Source organism: Corvus kubaryi, unplaced genomic scaffold, assembly GCF_017639235.1.
Source record: "Corvus kubaryi isolate FWS band 111438036 unplaced genomic scaffold, C.kubaryi_AGA036_p1.0 37387, whole genome shotgun sequence".
Classification (NCBI taxonomy): Eukaryota; Metazoa; Chordata; class Aves; order Passeriformes; family Corvidae; genus Corvus; species Corvus kubaryi.
In genome coordinates, this window is record NW_024581129.1 from 4,832,976 (window position 1) to 4,851,577 (window position 18,602).

The 18,602-nt window shown below is 48.3% G+C and overlaps 1 protein-coding gene across 3 annotated transcripts in view; it reads right to left on the reverse strand.

Moving 5' to 3' along the window:
- Positions 1 to 5,503: 5,503 nt before the first annotated feature.
- TTYH3 (tweety family member 3) overlaps positions 5,504 to 18,602 on the reverse strand; it is a 74,305-nt gene continuing 61,206 nt past the window's right edge. For 2 of the 3 annotated variants that reach the window (XM_042036793.1, XM_042036792.1), the window contains one exon: positions 5,504 to 11,152. In XM_042036793.1, the coding sequence (XP_041892727.1) occupies positions 11,137 to 11,152 (16 nt within the window). In that variant the 3' untranslated portion in view covers positions 5,504 to 11,136. Of the gene's footprint in view, positions 11,153 to 16,492; positions 16,595 to 18,602 lie in introns of all 3 variants that reach the window. The other variant, XM_042036791.1, reaches the window with a different exon arrangement.

The following is an 18,602-nucleotide window of genomic DNA, read 5'->3' on the forward strand; positions in this document are numbered from 1 at the left end:
TCCCCGGCTCCGGCGTCTCTTTATGGATGTGCTGCTCTGAACACCCCTTGATCCCCCGCAGATGTTATCACCTCTGGCTGAGCTCTCAGGGCTGCCCTGAGGAGGGGCTGTGCCTCCATCCCTTTTTTCCCACGGGTACTGGGATCCTGCTGGCCATTTGCATCGCAGGGTGTGAGGGTCCTCTCCTCCTTCCCCTTCCCAAAAGGCTCGGACAAGGCTTGGCACCTCAGGGCTGTTTTTTCCCAGGCTCAAGGGTGGGAGCGGAGGTGGTGGGGATGAGGTGAGAGCCGGTTGTTAGCGGGGTGTTGTTAACAGCCGGCGGGCAGGCGTGTGCGTGGGAAGGTTGGGGGCTGCGGGGGAGGAGCCCCTTCCCTCCCAGCCCTCCCTTCACCCTCACCACCGCAGTTTCAGCCAACACTGAGCATCCACCTGCCAGTAACAAGCCCCAGCTTTCATGGGCTGTGGCAACAACTTAAGATCTGCCCCCCCCACTTCCCAAACCAGTCCTGTTTGTGCCACTGGTACCAGCTTCCGCCTGCGCCATCCCCTTCTCCCCGCCTTCCTGCAGAGCCAGCACCCTCTTTTTTTCTTTTCAAGGCACATTTACTTACTTCACAGTTTCGCTTGAATCTCTGGGTTATCAAGGGTTGGCCCTGCTAAAAATACAGCCTGGCAGGAAGTCGGCGTGTGCTGAAGCAGCCACCCCTCCTCCTAGCACCCGCTCACCCTTCAGACAGCCACAAAAATCAAAAGTCCCCCAATCTCTGCAGCCCTTGGTGAGGTGCGGCTCTGGCTGCTGCCCCAGAGAACCAGCATTGTCCTGCCCCGGCCACCCCAAAAAGCGCCCTGGGAAAATGGAAGGGTGGATGCACAGCAGTACTGTCTTCCCTCAGCTGCCTGGGGCCAGGGATGGTGTGCTGGGTGCAGGATCTGGTGCCCCTCAGCCCATCCCTGGTGCGGGGTCAGTGAAGGGCCCTGCATCAGGCACAGGAAGCTGTGGCACTGAGCCCCGTCTGCTCCCCCACGAGTTTTCCTATTGCTCATGGGCTGCGGTTTTGGCAGCGTGGGCACTTCCCAGCAGCAGTGCTGTCACTGAGCCTGACCCTCCCCTGGCACCCCAGACAGGATGGGGAGATGTGGGTTAAGTGCCCATCAAGGCACTGGGCAGCCAGGGGCTGTGGCTTGGGGATGGGATGCTGCTGCAAGGAACAGGAGCTCCTGGCAGTGGTAAAGGCTGAGAGTATGCTGGGCATGGTGCAACAACTGGGGGGGGGGGAATTAAAAAGTAAAATAAATACAAATAAAAATAAAAAAATTAAAGAAAATAAAAAGATAAAATAAAATCACCCCAGTGAGCCTTCAGGAGCAGAGGCAGGCAGCTCACCAGCCCTCCAGTTTGTCTCCCACCAGGCTCCCAGCCTCTCCCTCCTCCTTTCCCTACTCGTGGGCCGAAAAGTAAATAAATACACGCATTAATAAACAAAAGGAAAACAAAAGCAAAGCCTGCTGCTCTCGCATACTTGGCAGACTCCACAAGCCAGGCTGCTTTCATCTGCACCCCGGCGCTGGTGTGGGACGTCCTGTTTACTCTTGCCCGCTCGCGGCAGCTGATAAGGCAGCTGCACCTTTTGGAGAGCCTGGTGCGTGGTGATGGGGTGGGGACAAGCCCGGCTCGTTGGGGACACTGCCACTATGGAGGGGCCACTGCTGTTGACACCACCGTGCCCAAGGGATGCTCCAGCACTGTGCCTGGCCAAAGGCTTTCCGCATCTGTGGGTGGTTGCAACATTGAGGGCAGAGAGTAACACACTGGTTTAGTTCTTTCTTGCTTCCCACCTCTTTTTTTTTTTTTTTTTTTTTTTTTTTTGTGTAATTTGCATTTGGGTCACTTGCAGTCCCAGACTTCATGTGAGTCACCGTGTTCCCAGCCCAGCTGTGGGGACTTTCACCAGGGAACGTGTGCACGGCGATGGGACAAACACCCGTCCTGGTACTGACAGCAGCGAGAAGTGCTTGAGACTTGGGGTGGGAGGGCACTGCTGGGAGACAACAAAACTTGTGTGAATTGGCTCCAAGAGCCACTTCCAGCTGCTCTGGCCCAGAAAACTGGAATCTTTGTGGGAAACGAACATAAAAGCATCCGAATCGCAGGGCCTGAGCGATGCATGCAGCGCTCCAGCTGCAGCTTTGGGAGTCGCCTGTCCCAGTGCTGGGTGGGAGAGTGCTGGGACCCCCATGGGGGCATGATCTACATCCCACCACCTCTCTGCAGCTGCAGGTGACTTAATCCGCCACCAGCACTGTCTGTCTTGGCGTGAGGAGCTGCAAAGCCTTGCAGCAGAGAGCAATGGCTGTGGGATGGCCAAGACTCAGCCCTGGGATGTGTAGAGAAGCTCTCAACCATTGCCCCTTTACTTTTTTCACCCTTCTACTATTTCCCACCCCTGCATAATATGCAGGTGGTTGAAATAAATAACCCAAAAGCCGTACTAAGTTCATTTTTCCCTTCCTGACTTTTAAGAGCAGCCTTGAATCTATCAAAACCAATCCCCCTTGCCCCAGAGCTCCCAGCAACTGCTGTTTCTGGTCTGCCTCAGCTGCCCAGTGGGGCCAGTTCTGCTGCTGTAGCCATTTGGCAAGCCAAGAGTGGAGGAGGAGATAAATTGAGCATCTTAAAAGCATCTGGAAACACTTACCACGATGCTGCCAGATGAGATCTGCGAAGCTGTGGCATCACCGAACAGCCCCGCTCCCAACCCCTCCTTCCTTCTCCTCAGTGGATGTGTCCCCCTTCATCCCCCACCAAACCAGGGTGGTTTCACCAGGAAAACAGTGCTGGGTTTGTGCCTGTCCATGCTGAGGACAGGGACCTGAAAGCAGCAGTGACAATGCACAGCAGAGCAGTGTCACCGCGGTGTCAGCACTGGGTGATGCTCCTGCTGTTTCCTCATCAGCTTGGTGAGCCCCCTTATTTAGGGTGGGCTGTAGAGTTAGAAAGCCCTTGGGGAGCAGGGGGCCATTCTGGCTCCCTGTTGAGCAACCCAGCCACAGGCCCCAGAGTTGATGTGTTTGGAACAGATCATGAGTGGCTGGGTGATTTATGGGGTGCAAGCGCCAGGTTCCGTGAGGTTTGCCTGGTGGGAAGAGGAAGCGGGTGGGAGAAGCACTAGCATCTGCAACACCTCGCAGTGAGCAGGGAGCTGTGCTTCCTCCCACTTCCCTCCATGGACTGGGAGGGATTAAAAAATCCCTGAGCAGGGATTTTTGCTGAGGTCATTGTGAGAAACACGGCCTGCTCCAGGCAAAGCCTTCCTTGCCTGCAGAGCTGAGGCAAACGGTCCCAGCAGCCATGGAGACATTGGCTGCAGAAGGAAAAGCCCTCTGCTCCTGCCACCACCCATCCCCTCTCCACCACACAGCAGCTCGAGGGCACAGCAGTGTGACCAGCTGCTTCGTCATTGTGGCCACAGCCAGGCCACCCTCTGTCCCTGCCTGGCTACCCCAGCAGGTGAGGGCTGCTGGAAAATGAGCTGGGAGACACTGGCGTGCTGGGACACACCAAGCTGGTGCAGGCCAGGCTGGAGACACGGGGTGAGGAGGAGCCCTGGATGGAGCATCTCCGTGGCTGCCTCTGCTCGCAAACCCTCCCGACTGCCAAGCACAGGGCTCCAGCATCCCCACGTGGTCAGACCGATCGAAATCTCCCGTTCGGGGTTTTCTTTCCAGCAGAAGGGCCAGTGGACACTCAGCTCTGTCCTGGCCTCTCTTGCAGTGCAAGGAGAGGACACGACCTCCTGAAAGCACCGCAGGGTGGGGTGGGGAGATGGGGTCATTCCTCGGGAACAAGGGGGCTTCAGGAGGGGTTAGAGAAGACGAGCTGCAATTTCAGCTGCCTGCTGCCTTCCTGGACTCACAGACAATGCAAAACCCACTGGACACTCCTGAAGAACCACAAATTCACTCCTAAATGCAGCCGATGGAAGGAGCTGCCCAGACCGGGTTGCAGCATCAGCAGCAGGTGCTGCCTGCACAGTGCCACGTTCAGCAGGAAACGTTACCTGTAGTTTGGGCCATTTCTCACCCCACGAGGTGACAGCAGATGGGGACACACAGTCAGTAACTGAGTCCCACAGCCACCAGCTCTGCCTGATGGTTTTCCATCCGCCAACCCACGGGAGCTCCTGGAGGCAACGCTCACTCGTGTTAGCACAGCTCAGCACACCACAGAGCAAATACGTTTGAAAGCATCTCCCCAGGGCATCCCTCCCTGCCTTATCTTGGACGACTGAGATCTAAGGGACCACTACTGAAGGCTGATCTGAAGGCGAGGTTTATTCAAACACATACTTCACCCTTCCCTCTGTTTTCTCCAAGCCCTGAAAGGCTCAGGAGAGAGCCCTGCCCTGCTCCCGCTGGGACTGGGTGCAGTGCAGGTGGTGAGCGAAGCTGCGGCTCCTGGAGGTGGCTGGAGAACACTGGGAGAGGTCACCAGGCAGGTGGCCTTTGCATGTTCCCATCCCTGGTGGAGTCCATAAACCTGGTAAAACATTTACACCCATGACTCTGACAGAGGCTTTATTTTCCTTCATGCCATGAGATTCCCTTGACTGCTCCAAGCCCTTTTAGTGCTTCAGAGAGCAAATTTAATCATCTCAGGGATGAAGACAGAAAAATGTGGGTTCCTTCTTTAAATGGGAATGAAAAAAAAAGAGGGGAGACACATCTGTCAATTATTAGTGAAGGGAGGAAAACTGGTGTCTGTTGAGATTCACAGCCATGAGGGGGAAAGTCACAACAGGGTCTGCACTGGACCCATGGGCAGGATTTGAGAGATTTGAGAGCATGGGTGTGGGTTTCAGCCACTCTCACAGCATTTAAAAAAAATACACAGCAGTTACAAAGACAGAGTTGATTTATTGCTTATCCCCACACCTAGGAAGGGAGGGGCTGAGGTCAGGGCAAGAATAGCACAGGATGGGGGCAGGAGCCCAGTGTCTCCTTTGACTGGCAGGATCAGGCAGAAAGCAGATGGGGAAAATTAGAGGAAGGTAAAGGTTTCAGCTCACTGGGTGATAGCGATGCGGTGGCGGGCCTGTGATCAGAGAACTGCACAAACAGAACTAAAAAGAAACCCACCATACCCTGGGGCAGCACTGAGCCAGGTGAGCCCACACTGAGCTTCATCTTCTCCCAAAGAGGAACGCCTTCGACAGGGCTGAGCTGGTGGGGCACGATCCCCAGTGATTTTTCCACACTTCTTGTACTTGTGCTGGTGATAATGAACCGCTCGTGTTTGCTGCTGCTCCAGTGGCAAATATTCAAAGCAGCAGAGGGGGCTCAAGGGGTTAAAACACACTGGGCACAGGAGAACATCGCCCAGGCTGATGTGTCCCATGGCTGCTCCAGCAGCTTCTGCCCCCAGGTACAAGGACGTCCCCACAGCAGCCACCAGCCCAGCCCCATGCCCACTTTGGGAGAAAACACAAATCAATAACCAGGAACAATGGTTTTAAATTGTTTATTTTTAAAACATGAAACCCAAGCTGAATAGAAACCACAGAAATTACATTTAGGTTTTTTTGTTTAGTATTTGCAAACCAAAAAGTTACAGTAAAAAATAGCTACGTTACAATCAATAGAACTACAGAATTAAAAGTAAAGATACAAAAATGGGCTCAATCCTCTTTAATCCTCACAATTTAAAAACATTTTGGGTAAGTGCAGGAACACTTGAAAGAAACTAGCAGGTCCAAAGTTTAAAAAAAAATTATATATATTTATATATTATATATGTATATAAAGTGGTATGATATACAACCATTATGGTTAAGAAGAAAAAAAAAAAACAAAACAGAGAAGTTACAAAAAGGCCAGGTACATGTTCACCATTAGGTTTCTGTGCACAGTGTCCAAGAAAATAAACTTCCCTCTGAATGATGTGAGTAAAACTCATGGGGCCTCCCATTACCAAGGGACCTGAGGCACGCGACGTGACGGCTGGGCAGCTGCACCCAGTGCAGAGGACAATGGAAGAAATGAGGCTTTTCTGGGACTTCAGCAGCCTCCTGGGCAGAGGCCACTGGAGAAGTCTTGGTGTGAGATTAGAGGAGGAACAGGAAGGAAGGAGTTGGGAATTGCATAGTGAGGAGCGAAGCGGTATCAAATATGCAGAGCACCTAAGAGCTTCATGCTACAGTTATCCTCTTTAGGAAAGGAGTATTTTGAACTTTCTGGTTGTACATTAATTTATGTTCCACTTTATTCATGCAGCCACAGGGGCTGGGTGAGCACCCGGCAGCTCCAGGCCACCAGTAACCCATCCCTTCTCTCCCAGCTGGGCAGCACGCTCACCATCATGGCTTGGCAGAGATCCCACACCCCCCTGAAAGCACAGACCACTTGTCAGCCATCTAGGAACTGCTACCAAAACATCCCACGCTTCTGCTGGGCCTCCTGGAATGCCTAGGGAAGCCATCCAGAGCATGCACACGATTTCTGGAAAAGGGGAGTAGGCTGTGATGAAAGGAGGTACAAACCAAGCCTTGTCAGGTCTCTGTCTCAAGGCATGGGATTGACTGCTCGGTACCTCCCTGGAGGGCTTTTCCCCTCCCACCCAGAGATGTGCACTGAGTGACACTGGCACACTTGCCGAGCTGGGGAAGACCCTGGCTTCTCCTTGGACCCCAGGTAGGAAGTGCTTCAAAGACAGTTCCTCTCCTGAGCTAAGGGAAACCCATCCACCTCATCTCCTCCCGAATCAGGGGGGTGGCGAGGATCAACAAACCAAGACACTTCTCTCTTCTTCAAAGGGCTCAGAATGGTAGTTCAGTGGCTGCTGGGAGGAAGAGAAGGGGGCACCAGAAGTGAAGCCTGGGTTTGCTCCCACAGGCACCTAGACCTCGCTCTGACGGGCACCCACCCACTCCTGTCTCACACTCTCTTTTGGGTGCTCCCCTGTAGCACCCAAAGCTCTCATGAGCAATGGCTGAGCAGCTCCCTGAGAAATGGTTTAACTCTCAGAAAGGCCAAACTTTTCATGTAGTTTCAGGGAACTGCTATGGAAATCCTAACTTAGGATCACTTAAAACCCCATGCACTGTGTCCCCCTCAAAGCACTCAAATGAACATCCCTTGCATCTTGGCTGAGATGACTGTACACGGAAAATCAACACCTATCAAATGGAGAAAACTTAAAAAGGACAGGAGGGGAAGGGAGCACTCCATCCTTCACATTTGGATACATGGATGCACGCTAAAAATCTTAGCTTGAACCCTTTTATCAGCACACAAAATGAACTCAGTTTAATAATACATACAGGATACAAACACTACAGTTATAATTCCCAAGACAGCACAAGAAATTCACAGCCAAGTCTTGATTTGATTTCCTTTACAATTACAATGCAGTCTTGAACACTGGACACAAGAGTCCAACATGCTATTTACATTTCACATTGTGGAGATGTTTGTGTGCTTGGAAGAGTTCTCAGTTCTAAAAGAAAGTATCATTCACACATGATGATGCAGTGGAAATAAACCAAGCCAACCAGACAAGCCAATGACCACATTTGTGCTTCTGAAAAAGTAACATGAAGTGTCTTCACCAATGCAGTCACCTTCAACCGGACAAGCTGCCATCCACTCTGCAGTCAGCGAGGTGTCCAGAGGCCAATCTCAGCTCCCCCGACTTCTGGACCCTTTTTCTAGCAACCAGTAACATGAGAAATGTCCGATAAGGTCAGCTGGGACACACCAAGTGATATGGCCTTGGCATTTTGTCACATTAAAAACAGAGAGAGACGATGGAAGAGAGAGAAGTCTCTACAGCTTTACCTCCTGCAGCTTGAAGAGTTTGGACTCCCTCAACCATGAATGCCATCCAGAACAGATGAGTCTTCGCCAGATAGCACCTGCTGTTCACCCGAGAGGGAGGCACAGAGTCTGGGAGATCTTGGCTTTTCAAAGTCCCCTCCTCAGACAAAATGTGACCATATGGATGAGACTGATTATGTCGCAGCCATAAAAATAGGCAAAGGCCATCTGTTCTTCAGCAGATCCATTCAGACCAGCCTGCAGAAATGCCACACTGTTGCTCAAGGTTCCAGTAAAATAAAAAAGGAAAAAAAAAAAAGTAGTAATAATAATAATAATAAACCAAAAGAAACCCATTTGTCTGTGTTTCCTATCCAGCGCTCTGCACAGCATGCAGCGGGGCAGCAGCGTTCCAGGGTGCTTTACAAAAGTGCAATATCCATGTCAAGTAAAGGAAGTGCTGGCTGGACACAGGTACACCGCTCACACCGCAGTCACGTTGTGCTGGCCTCCAGAGAGCAAAATGTTATCTCCATATTGTTCTTTCCAGTTACATGTTGAAGTCACAGAGCACATATCTCCACAGCTGTGCCTTGCTGCGAGCCCCAAACACTGTCAGAAGTTGTTCTGGCTGTTGGAAGTGGCTATGCCAAGCCTTGGAAGGAAGCAGGTCAAGGTGGCTGCTCCGTTAGATGCTGCAAACAAAGGCATCGGCTCACTCCTGTTACTGTGTGGCACAGCCAATGCCACTGTGGCAATTTAGACCCAGCCCAAAGTGCAGTCACACAGGTTCAAGGTGCATTCTGTGTACAAAGAAGTTGGTACACAGAAGCACTTGTTTTCACAGGGTTCCCCACACCCTTCAGCCTCCAAAACACTCGCCTTCCACCAGTAGGACTGGGCCACAGATTTCAGGGCAGGTCCCCTAAAATTGATGATGCGAATAGCAATTGGAGCACATCCTTGCAAGGAGGGATGATGGCAGAACAACTCAGTCTTAATAAGGATTATATGGCTCTTGATTCTTCCTTCAAAGTGAGGGAAAGGTTGGGGTTCCCCCCAGAGAGCAGTTGGGGGTGCTTGGGGCCCTGCAAGATCACCACACCCTGCACACCCACATCTCCTGGTAGGCTCTAAGACAGGATGGAAACCCTGGGGCTCATGAGCCACAGTGTCCCTCCATACCAACTGTGACCACGTTTCCCTGCCCTTGTTATTTGATAAAACAGAGGTATGTTTCATGTGAAGCCCATCCAGTGTGTCTGAAAGGGCATACGCAGTCCTGAGCAAGAAAATCCTGCTTCCAGAGATTTATGCTGAAGTGTGAAGTTTTTTCCAAAACCTTCTCTTCCTGGCTGTATGGTGATGCCTCCTCCCTGTCTCTCACTCCTTTGAATGGTAACAGCTGGCCTTGCAGTTTAGTAGTGGTTTCTATCTTAAGAGGAGTCGCAAAGCTTGCTCTGCCACAGAGCTGGTACCATTTCCCAGCAGATCCCATGAGCCTGTTTAGCTGCCTGCCAGGAGCAGTTCCCACCTCACTGCAAGAAGGCAACTGACTTGAGTAAAGGCAGATTGGTAATTCTGTGCCCCAAACAGCAAACATGTGGTAAACAAATACCGAGTCTGAACATCACTGAGGTGACGATGAACTGCCTCTGCCACTGGGTCCATTCCAGTTTGAGAGATGTTTCCCACTCAATTTCCTCTGCCAGTTATTTAATATAATGCTCAGTAGCTCTGCTAAGATGCCCCTACTAAGAGGTAAAAAGACAAAAAGGAACATCAGTTACCCTACTGAAAGGGCAAGTACTTGACAGTACCTCCCAAGAGGCAGTCTCCTCTTCCAGCAGGAAGCTGTCAGTGCCCTTTGGAGCACTGCTCTTCAGTGGGAAGTACAGCACCAGTGAAGGATGTTGCCCTCTGCAGGCACCCAGCTGCCCCTTTGCAAGCCTTGTTCTGCCTCACGTCTAGAAAATGCCTTACATGTGCATTAGTATGGTGAGATAGTGGTTAGCAATGTGCCTTCAAAAGCTAAACAAAATTAAACAGAATAAAATATAAACCTGTTCTGACAGTCACAATGTTGTCCAGGATTTCTGACTCTAGAACACAGAAAATACACTGACAATTCTTGTGAGTGTGTTAGGACTGAGGCTCCAAAAACCTCCTTCAATGCCATTTCAGCAACCCTGTGCTGTAGATTATGATTTATAAAAAAGGGAAAAAAGAAAGTCCAGCAGAGTTCACAGGTCACTCCTGCAGGGAGAACTTGCATTTGCTATAAATCCATTGGTGCTTCCAGTTTCTCTTGCTTTTGCAAACTGACTGTCCCATAAGATCTAGCATCAGAGAGCCAAAACTCTTTAGTGCAAAAATACCTCCCATGAAGTCTTATGAGTCTTTCCCTGGAAAAATTTGGCACCAAGTGAGTGGCTGGCTCCTGTTTGATCTGTGTCGGCCTAGGAAAGGCAGCACCCAGAATGCCATCTGCAAATACCTGGGCTTCCCTGATGGAGCAGAGAGGTCTGGTCCAGAGCAACAGACAGGGTAACTGACTGGTGCTGGGCCCCCCTGCTCCTCCTCAAGAATTCACATGATAGATAAAGTGGGAAAGAAAAAGGCATTTTCTTAATGGACTGAAAAAAAAAGCGCTAACCAGGGTAGTGAAATGGTTTGCTCTTCTAGAGCAAATTCCAGCAGATATGCAGTGACACCATGAGGCAGGAATTCCCTCCTCCCCCACACAGGGCAGTGGACCAGAGGATTCCCACTGAGACGCTGTGCATTCCCTCGTTGCACACCAGTCACAGGCACTGAGTCCTGCTTCTGTGGTGTCTGACAGGCTGCTGGTCCCACTGCAGAAGTGAAGAAGATCTACCACCGTCTTTCACCAAGTCCCTCTTGGAACAGAAGTGGGGAAAAAGGGGGCAGAAGATATTCACCACCTGTTTCTGACAGGCTACTCTGGCCCAGTTTCCTGCCCGGTGCTCTCAGCTGCTTGCCTGCACATGTTTGCTCTCTTTCACATCAGGTACAACAAGGTGAAGGCTTAAATTCAAAAGGAGCTTCCACTCAGTGGGCAGGTACCAGGTTGGAAGGGTGGTCTGGACTGGAGAAACAGAAGGAGCTGCACTGGATTTTGGGCAGAACAGCAGGATTGTTCTACGAGGACAGCACAGGGGCACAGCAGTTGGCACATTGTTTAGTCTGACTGCACGTGTGGGTTTTGTTTTTTGTTTTTTTTTTTTTTTGCTTTTGCTTTTTCATTTTAATGCACACTGCCAGCATCTGGACGAGGTTGGTTGGTGGCGAGGTATTTGGCTCTCATGCTGGAGGTGTACTGGAGAAAGAAAAGACAAGACAAAAAAAACACAAAACAAACAAACAAAGTTAAGTCAGAGTGACTAATGTCACAATGGAACCACAGATTTCTACCACTTCTCAGCATAACACGGTGTGTATTTACAGCAAGCATCTCAAGGAGCTGCTGGCTCAGTCTTACAAGGAAAGTTTCACAAGTCACTGCATAGTTCATGCTGAGTAACATCCTGCCAGTCTGCTGCAGGGGTGCTGGCCAGGTCAGTGCAGGTGTGCTGGCGATTTATCCAAGCTCTCTAGAGAAGGAAATCCAATAGTCACTAAGTCAAAACATGACATACGTTGCTTGGGAGAAGAGAGGGAAATGGGAATGATGCAGATGTAAAAACCCACCCCACACTTTCATCCCTTCTTAGTCATGTTACTGCATTCAACCATGCCAGAAAAGGAGGTTGAAAAGAAAATGGGTGCTCACTGTATCTTCACATTGTGTTTTATAGCAATGAGGGTATCAGAAGACTGCACATGCCACAGATGGGCAGCTTGAAAGAAAAGTGAGGAATAACAAAACAATTTATGCCCAAGAAAGAACGGACCCTATCAAGCTGCCATCAAACAGGATGATATTAGCAAGTTATCAGGTGGGTGACAGCCCACTGTGGCTTGGGATCCAAGCTGTGCACCAGGCAGCAGCAGATGAGACTCCAGCGTGGGGGTGAGAAGAGCAAGTCAGAAAGATGAAGGTTAGTTCGATTTGGAGTGGTGGTGCTGTTCTCTTTTTTTTTATTCTAAGCAAGCTAATCCAAAACAGCTCCCAGAAGCTACTGAGATAACGTCATTGAGCTTTGAATAATGAGCTGAAAAACACAAATAATATCCAGCAGTAAGAACAAAACTTTGCCTCTTTACACCAATGCGTTCGATGTTTTCTGGGTTCTGCTACCACGATATTAACAACCAAGCAACGAGGACAGACATTTCATTCCTCTTTTTATACCCTCTGGAGCTTGAGTAATTCTATAATATCCACAGCTTACTTCCCAAGAGTGCTCTTCAGCACACTGACTTTTTATCACCTCTTAAACTGAACCACATAAAATAGCCAGTTAAGCTGGCAAAGAGACAACTGAAAGGCAGTTCCACACCAGGAGGTATGATTTATCTTGCCCCCGGGAAAGAACATTATGAGGCATCTTTAGGCTCTCAAAAGCTCAGCTGTCCATGGTGGTTTTCAGAGAATTAACAGTTTTTTATCAGTTTTCTTTCAAAGACTGACCTGGGTTGAACCTCTGTACAATGGAAGAGAGAAACTGCTCCTCTGGCAGAGCTGATCCCATCAGCACAAGATGAAGACACCTGTGGCTTATTTGCACACTCAGCTTTTAGTGTCTTCCATAATTGGAAAACTTTTTGCAGAACATGGATCTTAATATAAAACTCTGGCCCAGAAACAGCATCTATATTTAGAAGACAAAGGGTACATCTGTTCTTTCTAAGATGTATTTTTTGTCAGTGAGAAGGCAAAAGATAGAAAATAGCAACCTGAGCTACTTTAAGGACAACAATCTATACAGTTTATTAGAGGTGATTACTGTTTCAGAAATAAAGTTTAGGGCGTTATTAACACGTAGGAGAATAACCCAACAGGCTCAGAGAGGTTTAGAAGCCAAAGAACTTTCTGATAGAGTAAGTAGGGCACATTTCAGGTAGTGCAATGCTGAAATTACCAGCCAACCCTCATGCTAAGAAGAGGGTCTTAGAAGAAAAAATGCATTTGATTGCTCATTTTCCATTTGCATTCTTTACAGTGACATGTGATAGGAGATGAGTATGAACAGAGAACTTTTCCAGGTGCTAAAGTTTTGTAAGAAGTATTTAGGGAAAAAAAAAATCTCAGACAATGGAAGGTTATTGTGAATCTTTCTGGACAAGTCATAAAGGTTCAGCACACAACATGCAACATAAATTTTCTTTAAAGCATTAAAATCAAGAAGACCACTTGATGAATTGCATTTCAAAGATGTATAAAATACACCTATCATGGATGGAGAAGTTGAAAATAATTCCCTCCTTCCTCCAAAAAGAAAAGACCCCACAGTTGTTTAAGTGCCACTAAAACAAAGTAACCAGGAACACAAGATCTGGACAGTCAAGCAGAGAGTATTTTACATTCAAACCTACCTGCAAAAACACCACAAGGAACAAACTCAGAGTAGTCAGAGTTAGGGCTGATGTTCTCTCCTTAACTCAGGATTTTTGCACCTTTGTGCCTCTTCCCAGTACAGTCTGAACTGGTTACTCTTTCTGTTAAGGGTATTTTTAATGACCATGATAAGTATGATTGAAACCTGGCAGTAGAGAGCCAACACTTCACTGTGCACCTCTCACCAGCACAGCTCTATCAGCATGCTCTGGATCTCAGTCACAGCATCATCCTCCATGTACAAGTGCTTTCTCCACATGCTGCAGTCCTTCCTCCAAGTCCTTCTCTGCATCCTCTGCTGGGAAGCAGAGGAAAGATGCTGTGGAACACACAGGTCCCAACATCTGGACAGGCCAGCAGTTGAAGATGTATCAGCAGACACTTGCCACTTTGGATATGAAACCAAACTATATCATTCATAGTTAAAATTAATTGAGTCCTCAGTTGAGTTACAAAAAAAAAAAATCACTAGGTCGTTAACTCCTTTAAAAAGTGATTCTAAAGACAAAAAGCTTGAGCACAATTCAGACCAAGGAGGTCTTGGACTCCTCTCTGAGGCCCACAGCTGTCAGGTTCACAGTTGCATTTAGTTTCCTTTAAAGAGGAGCTTTCATAGAAGGTTAAAGAACACGCACAATCCAGTCATTCTTCCAGCACGCTCACTGGAAGTACCCATGTGCCTATACACCCCCATTTACCCTTCCAAAAACAGCACAGAGGACAAGTTTCAACCCATACCTCCACCTCACTGTCAGCTTCCCTAAGAAGGGCACCTGAAAGAGTTCTTGTTACCATTCCTGCTGGTGGCTTGTGCTATTCAACACAGCACCTCTCAGTCACTTACCAGCCAGCTCCGACAAACACAGCTGAGCGCACACAGGTTTATTTTTGTATTTCTCCAAAGAAAATAAAAGTCTCTCCTTCACATTCAGCCTTGTTGAGGGTATAAAACTTTCATAGGTGTGGTTTGCCAGCAGATACTAGTTAGGCACTTGACACACATAGCCTGGGCACAAAGGAATCATTGGTTGCAGACAAAAAAAAAAATTAAGGGAACGATCAGTTCGTTTTAGAGGCCATCAATTCTACTGACTGCTGTGAACTCCATGAGTACTTCACAGCTAACTAAGCTATGCTGAAGGATCACTTACCATATGAAACCATGACTGAGTACAAACCATTTACTATTTGTGGTTAAAACCCCATGTGTATTTCTCTCGAGCTACCCTGACTTTGATTTCCTGCCAGAGCTATTCAGGTAATCCAATAAAGACCAAAGCTTCTGGATTCAAGTTCTGAAAGGTTGATCTCAAACAGCTAGAGCACAGTAAACACACACAAACACAGGGTTTGGTGTTATTATGTATGGGAGGCACAAGATGCAGGGAAACAGCTAATTCCAGCCAGGGGGTTGTGAATTCAAAGGAACTTAAGTTTTTCAAGTCAAAAGAACAGAGCTTCTGTTGGTTTTGTTTTTAAAGCCTTGGAAAGAATGCAGTCCCTTTTCCATAGCTCTTCAGACAGCCACATTAATCTCGGGTGGGACCATAGATAAACAGAAGACAGTGCAGACTGTCTTGTTTCAAGATCATGTTTCAACCCAGGGATTTCAAGCCTAGAATGAAGGCCCTAGAATTTCCCCACCCTCACCAATATTTTATTTCATGGAACAGATCCACCTAACATCACTACAATACCACCTGCAGGAACAACAAAGCAGAACACCCACCACAAGCTGAGGCCCAAAAGCAGTCCTAGCAAGACTTAAGACTGGAGAAAGCTGTGAGCCTTTCAAGGGTGCTGGCACCACGCTTTCAGACAAGGTTGTTTGCGTTCATGCACCACGGCAGAGGCATCAAGACACCCGATCCAGACCCTTCCCAGCAGCCCCAAGGCAGGCAGGCAGACAGCGAGGGGCAGCAGGGATGCAGACCAAGCACCAACAGAACAGAAAGGAATCCAGGGCAAGGCTGACAAAAGTGCCAACAAGAGCAGCAGAGAAGAAGGAACAGCAGCTTTAGGGACACGTATTTCTGGGAAGAGAATGCAAGATGCGCGTCACTGACTGCGTGAGCCAAAAGCAATGGGCTCCCTGCTCCCACTGGAACCAACACCTTCCAGTCACTGCATGGCTGTAGCTCCCTTGAAGGAGCACTGTTCTTCACACCACCTGAGTTTTCTGGTAACCCTAATCATACCCTGCATTTAACCAAGCTAATAACCCCCAAAAATGCAGACCACCTCCTCTTTCTGTGGGCGCGTGGCTTCGTCATGAGGGAGGAAACACTGTCTGTCTTGGAGAACACCAGCAACTACAGCCCACAAGGAATTCAGACAGTGAAATGGTACTAGGAGGGCCCTGCTCACAGAGTCCGTGGGACATGGATGGGATGATTCAGACACACACAGAACAAACAAAACAGTAAAAGGTTTTGAAACAGAATGAAACAGATCTTAGTGATTATATCCGGACCCTTAGGGAAGCTTTTCTTTTAAAATTTGCTCCTTTCTGACCTTAAACATAAGGATAAAAGGAAAAGCTGCACACAGATCTGACAGGCAATACAGTACCTCTTCAGGACTGCTTAAAATTAAAAATCCTACGAATAAGTTAAAAGCTTGTGGCAGGTTGGTATTGATGGTTTTGGGCACATGGTTTTATGACTACTAAGGACAAGCAGAACAGCAGTGGGGTTCAAGAAAAGCCAAAAGCTGAATGAAGACAACCATTCCTGACTGAAGTCCTGCTAAATAGGCTCTCTTTGCTTCTAGAGAATGGCTTCTTGTGATGGGAGAACTTCTATTCTGCTTTTGAAGTGCAAGGTTATTTCTACGTTTGAGCACTTGGTACTTGGTGTTCAAGCTGTTCTCAGGTGTGGACTGTGAGCTGCTGTGAGGTAGCTTTTGCAAGGCATGGGCACCTGCAACCCTCACAATGTGCACCAGAAGCCTCTAGAAGGTTGATACTGCTCCTTGAGTCTGCACCAGAGCCAAAACGGATTTTCATTTTAACCCTTGGCAGGAGGGAATGGGTGGGAGGTGCAGAGGGAAGGAATGCGAAGAAATAAAAGGCACTGGCCTGGGATAAACAGTGCAGGGATGAAGGGAGCGGTTGGGAGTGGAGAAGGGGTTGAGCAAGAAGGACCTTTTTTGCAGTACCTGTTCCATTTGCGGGCGCTGTTACCAGTATGTCCGTGCACTGTCCGAGGGCTTAAGCTGCCAGCTCATATGGCTGCTACTGTCCATGGCAGCCAAATACAACTGTGATGACGCAAGAAAGAGAGAGAAAAAGAGAGTGCAGCCTCAACGTGCATGAAAAACACAGTGCAAGCAAGTGAAACTGTGGTGTGTGTCAGCGACAAGGTGGGCTCTACAACCCTAAGGGAATATCCCTGTGGTAAGAAGGAGAAAACAGAAGGAATGAGAGAAGGAAAAACACAAACAAATGAACAAAAAGCCAGGAAAAGTAACGGACAAACAATGCAGCAGGATCATCACTTCTTAGTTTTCACCATCTGTTCACAGAAAGCTAAATGGAATAGGTCAGCTCTGTCTACCCACTGGACATAACCTACTCGGATGGCTATCTCCCTCTCCTCCCTCCCAAAAAGAGGCAGGGATGTGTGCATTGGTACTCCCTTTTCATCTCTCTCCTCCCACAGACAATTTGCTATGAAAAATTACCACTTCTTCTGCCTCAGTACAGTCTCAGCCACCTGCTACGGAGAGCTGCAAATACGAAAATCCCAGAAAAGCCTTTCCCTGTTGCCTGCCAATATGAGAATAGACAGTATTTTTCTTTTCTCCACTGCCTACTACGTCCCTCCAGGAAACACATTTATCCTATGGCCTGGTTCCTTGTGTCGTCTGGGGAGAAGCTCCCTTTTCTATGGGTGCAGTGCTGCTCCCTCATCCTCCCCAGCTCCTGCACTTCCCCATAGCCCACACTGATGGCTGCCAGTTCAAGTTACTCTGAAGAAAAAAAAAAAAAAAAAAAAAATCTTGATCTACTCCCAAACCCCAGCCTAAGGCACCAGGACTCAGATTCCCACTCAAGGTATTAACACAAACAGCTACTGAAGAACCAGGGAACTTCTTGCCTCACTACAGCCCCATGGAAGGAAATGTGCTTTTTCTGAAGCAGAAGAGCTGCAGGGCAAGGGGAAGCCAGACACTGAAGAAACATGTGCCCTGGCAGTACCAGAGGGACAGTGCCCTTCTGCCCTGTGGAACACCAGCAGTGCAGCATGTCAGGGCTTCTGCTGAGACCACCTCGCTGCTGAGAGTGGACAACGCGACCAGAGCTCGCAATCAGAACACCAGGGGTCAGGAAACCTCCTCGGGGAGGGTGGAAGAGGTCTGGCCAAGGACAGAGACAAGGATCAACTCTGCACATTTCCACTTCCTCTACAGCAAGATGAACTGGTCCTCTTGAAGTGAAACCATGAATGTGATGCCCTCTTTTCCACCACATTTCCTACACCTTCATCCGCCAACCTCCTCTTCCTCCCCTTCCCATCAATTTGGCCCAGGCACCACAGAGTATTTTCTTTACCTATACCTGAAGACTGTTTGATCATTAGGCATTTTACTACTCATCCTCTGTAATCACAGCACCAAGTTAGTGAGCAGTGGGATGGCATGTTCTCCAGGTTCTGCTGTAAATCAGGCTTACAGGATCCAGTGAGGGAGGGCAAGATTAATTTAGTTCTTACCCAGACATGAAGACAAGCCCATGTTTTATCCATTGTACAGAAATGGCTATCAGGCCACTCCAAATACCAAAACCTTCCATGAAAGTTTCTTTTTTTCCTCCATAGGAAATTAAATACAGAAATAGATTTCAAAGAAAGCAAAACAGTTGTGAAAGAAAGATTTTAAAAAAAAAATCTCAACAAAAAAATAATACAGGTTTCATCCTACCATCTCTTTAGGGCGGATTAAGGAGAGAGGTTCAGCAATAACTCTGAATTTACAGTTTGAACAAGTTTCTTTTTAAACTTGAGGAACCAATGCCACAGATAGCAAGTACACTGCATGCAAGTGAATCATCCTGCTGAAGTCACCCATCAAGATACTCATGCACTTCAGTGGTGGCAGGACTGGGCCCATAGGATTATCAGCGTTAATTGATTGAGTTTTAGTCTTTTTGTGTGCAATGTCCAAAGCAGCATAGCAGGGTTTTATTCTCCATGGCAGGTGAGACATAGCTTGTCTGTTCAAGCTGCTGCCATTTATGGGCCAGATCCTGTGTTTGGCTGCACAGTCA